Genomic DNA, 4238 nt, shown 5'->3' on the forward strand with positions numbered 1-4238 from the left:
TNTCACAGCAGAAATGAGCTGGTGACCAGTGGTGGAGCCAAAGGGGAGGCAACCGCCTCAAAGACATATTTTTCTGGCAAAAATCTCATAACTGGGTTAGAAATTCAGGCAACCTCAGATATTTTCCCCACTAACCCTCTCGCGGACGTAAGCCTGGCTCCGACACTGCTGGTGACAATCCCATATGATTCCTCAATACCTTAGTTGTTTTACTGCCAACCCCAAGATCTATTCCTTTGGTCATTCCTGTTATCATACAGGGATACAGACCAAGTAAGCCCAATTACTATTTCAAATCTTTTGTTTTCTGATAAAAACTAAAAAATATCAGACAATGAAAACAATATGAAATTGAAATGTTATTGTTATTAGATAGAAGAACATCATGCTATTGGCTATCTGGGCTCAACGACATAAACGACGCTGTTAATTTCTGAAAAACTCCAGAAAAATCTTAGTAAGCATCAACCATATTCCCCTGTCATTATTTTCTATTATATTATCAAGGAAAACTCGAATCACCCCAATTAGGACTAACTTGTCAATCTAATTAACCACCGAAAGCTGAATTCAGAATCTTACTGCTCCGTAGAGACCTTTCATAAGATGAGATTTTCAGATTGACATTAAAGCATGGGCTAATTAATTAAGATAGACATAAAATCTCATTAGTACAAAATATCTTTTTGACCATTCACCTCGGATTTACATTGGACATTGATCTTTTGAAAATACCATATTAAAAAATTTAAAAAAAAAAGCATAATAAAGACATTGCGCTTTGGTCTTTCAAAAATAAAAATTGAAAATTCAGAAAAAATTATACACTTTCTGTTGTTGGAAAGTAACAATTAAAACAAAATTCAGAAAAACATCAGTTGTTGGAAAATAACAATTGAAAGAGACAAGAAAAAATACAGTTTAGGTTGAAAAATATTTCACAATTTTCTTTCCCATTAATTCATTAGTAGTAGAAATAAAATCACATCTCAGACAGATTCCCCCAAGAGGTAGAGATTTAACCTCATCAGCATAAAATTTCATTTAATGATTCATTCACCTTAATGGATCAAAATCCAAGACCAACAGCTACATGTAAATTTGAGATTTAAACGTATACAACCTCTCCCCATAAAAATTGAAATTTAACTTGGCCAAATTGAGTCTTTGCTCATCCGTGGACTTACTTAGTGTCCTAACTATACAACAGAATCTCTCTATAATCTAATAAATCCATTAAACTAAGTAATAATTCATTAAACTAAGTAATAATTCATTAAACTAAGTAATAATTCATTAAACTAAGTAATAATTCATTAAACTAAGTAATTATTCATTAAACTAAGTAATTATTCATTAAACTTAAATGATTTTGAAACATGCTCTGAAGCGTTTTCCATAATTATTTAGTTTAATAGATATATCATGTTATATAGAGATTCTATTGTATTATTTAGTCATGACACTTGGTAAGTCCAACTGATGAATATAAACACTTATTGACCAAGTTTGAGAGTCACTTATTGACCAAGTTTGAGAGTCACTTATTGACCAAGTTTGAGAGTCACTTATTGACCAAGTTTGAGATAAACATTGGATATGAATGATTCCAAAAAAAAAACATTACTGCTAAATAGATCTGGACATAAGTCTTCATTATAGAGCAAAAAAAATGCTTGATTAACAGTTTCACTACAAACTGAGTTTAAATTGAAGAAAGGGTGGAAAGAACAAAGGCAAAGATAAACAGGAAGTTCTGAAAGTTCAGAACATTAGCTAGAAAAATATGTCAAGTTTCTGGTAGGTAATTGAATGATAGACATTAGTATTCATTAGTACTAGTAGAGCAGCACAAATTATCACTTTGTTGACAACTTTATCTGGACAGAATTCCAAATAGAATCAACTAGCAAGAACATAAAGAAGACTTTACAGATTACAAGACCAATTCTGAAATTCTCAACAAAAAAAATTTCTAGCAGCAAGCTTATTCTTTAAAAAAATATTCAACAATTTTACTTCCAGTGCCATTAGGGCTTGAAACCTTCTGTAGTAATGAATCTAGAAAAACTTTCAAATATCCTTTTAAAAACTTGCACAATATCAACTGATCTGTTCGCTTATCTAGCTCGTTAGGATAATTATCCTAAAAAACCTGTACTTTGATTTCTTAAGGCAATTTTTTTTTTCAATAAATCAGATTTGTAACATATAAACCTTCTAGGCTATATTTATCGACAAAAATGCATCTCAAACTGATAGGCTAGTTTCCAATTAGAGAATTCAAAATAAATAAACCTGCACCAAGTGTATAGCAGGGAAACTGGCTGATTAGGGGGTACTAGTAAACTGGGAAAATATTCTTCTATATAAAGACAGTGTTAATAATAATAATAATAATAATAATAATGATATTTATATTGCGCAGTAATTTAATCCTCTTGGAATCTTTCAAACTTTGATAAACCATGAGGATAAATACATATAATAAAATGCCTAAGGTCACAGAAAATGAGTGCTTTAGTACTTAATAGATTTCTCGGAATACTATTGTACTCTTCAAAACTGATGAACAGAAATAATTGAATATTTTCAGCTTTACGGCAAGTGCTGAGAGTTTTGTGAAATGGTTTGTAATATCATTGTTATGTGGGTATACACAAGAAGTGTTCCAGAAGAAAGAAATCTGCCCGAACCAATGAAGTTATGAAGTCAAAGAAGAAAATACAATAGAAGTCTCGTAAAAACTAGTGATCCTCCCATATAGTTGTAGCAAATACTAGTAATATAAGATGAAAAAGAAAGTTTAATATATCTGCCAGGAACAATGAAGTCAATATAAAAAATACAATAGAATAAACCAAACTATGTCTTTAATCTCAACTCTTTATTTCCTAAACATTTAGCTCTATTATAAATAACTTTCTATTGATGTATTGCATGTTTTTATTACAATGAATCATAAAACAGTTTATAGTTATATCATTAAAGGGATAGCTTCCTCTAATTTTTTGATAGAGATCAAGTTAAGTTACTCATATTGTATTTTTCAGAAAAAACGGTTTAGTTATTTCATTAAAGGTATAGATTCCTCTAATTTTTTGATAGAGATCAACTGAAGTTACCAAAAGACGGTTTAGTTATTTCATTAAAGGGATAGCTTCCTCTAAGAAAAGAAAGAAAGAAACAACTATATTTTACACCAACTATGCCCCTGACTTAATTTGGTAAATAGAATATTAGAAAAGTAAAAATAACACTTACCGAACTAGAAGAAAATAGATTTCCGGTCGTGTTGATATCTCCTTAAATAAAGCTACGAATTCCTCACTGTTTAATCTGCTCCGTAAACCATCACCTCTCTTCATCTGAAGTTCCTGAAATTACACAGAATCATCACTTTAAAGATGATGTCTCAGATAGATCTGTTGCAGCTATGATTACTTCCTCAATTGAAAAAAATTCAGATTCACCTTATTAAAATCAGTTTTTTGAAAGCTTCATCAGAAGCCTTATTCTTGAAAACTTAACTTACGATAATTTTAGTGTTCCAGTCATCTGATTGGTCAATCACTTAGATTGATTTTAAATTTAGTTTTATTATCCAATCAGATTACTGTATTTCTTTAAATCTGGATTTTATTTATGTTAAGTTTTGAAGAATAAGACCTGAGGACTAAATCTACTGTGTTTTAATACACTGTTAATGAATATTTTGAACAAGTGTGCCATGGTACGTCTAGTGAGAACTAGCTAGAACAGTAGAGGAATAGGTGTATCATTCTTCAATATACTTACTAAGATACAAATATAGATTTCAGAGAAAAAAGTAATCCAAAAAAAGGGGAAAAAAAAAATTGTAAGAGCTCAATAAAATAAACATTTCTTAGTTATTGACAAATCAGATTACATTCCAAAAAGTCAAGTTTTTGTCCCCTTGGGAGGAAAACTGATGATGTACTTTTAGTTTTATTTACATAATGCTAGCTGATTGCCTTGACATTTTACTCCTAGCCTATAAACAGACAACAAGACAAGATTCACCACAAATCAAAGACATTCTTTTCCATTATCAATATTATAATAATAGAAGTAGAAATTATTATAGTGATTATAGTTATTTTAACTCTAGTTCAACATTGACCTGAATCTTACACAACTCTACAGTTTTTAGATCGTTTCCCTACAGAATATTTATAAAAAACGCTTTCAGAAAATTATTCTATCTCAAAAAAATG

The 4238-nt window shown here is 30.1% G+C and overlaps 1 protein-coding gene across 1 annotated transcript in view; it reads right to left on the reverse strand.

Moving 5' to 3' along the window:
- Nucleotides 1–3260: 3260 nt before the first annotated feature.
- Nucleotides 3261–4238, reverse strand: part of LOTGIDRAFT_128120 (hypothetical protein) — a gene marked incomplete at both ends in the record, with an annotated part of 67966 nt that continues 66988 nt past the window's right edge. The window contains one exon of the mRNA XM_009064156.1: nucleotides 3261–3377. Coding sequence (XP_009062404.1) covers nucleotides 3261–3377 — 117 coding nt within the window. The remainder of the gene's footprint in view (nucleotides 3378–4238) is intronic.

The sequence above is a fragment of the Lottia gigantea genome (assembly GCF_000327385.1).
Source record: "Lottia gigantea unplaced genomic scaffold LOTGIsca_60, whole genome shotgun sequence".
NCBI classification, from domain to species: domain Eukaryota; kingdom Metazoa; phylum Mollusca; class Gastropoda; family Lottiidae; genus Lottia; species Lottia gigantea.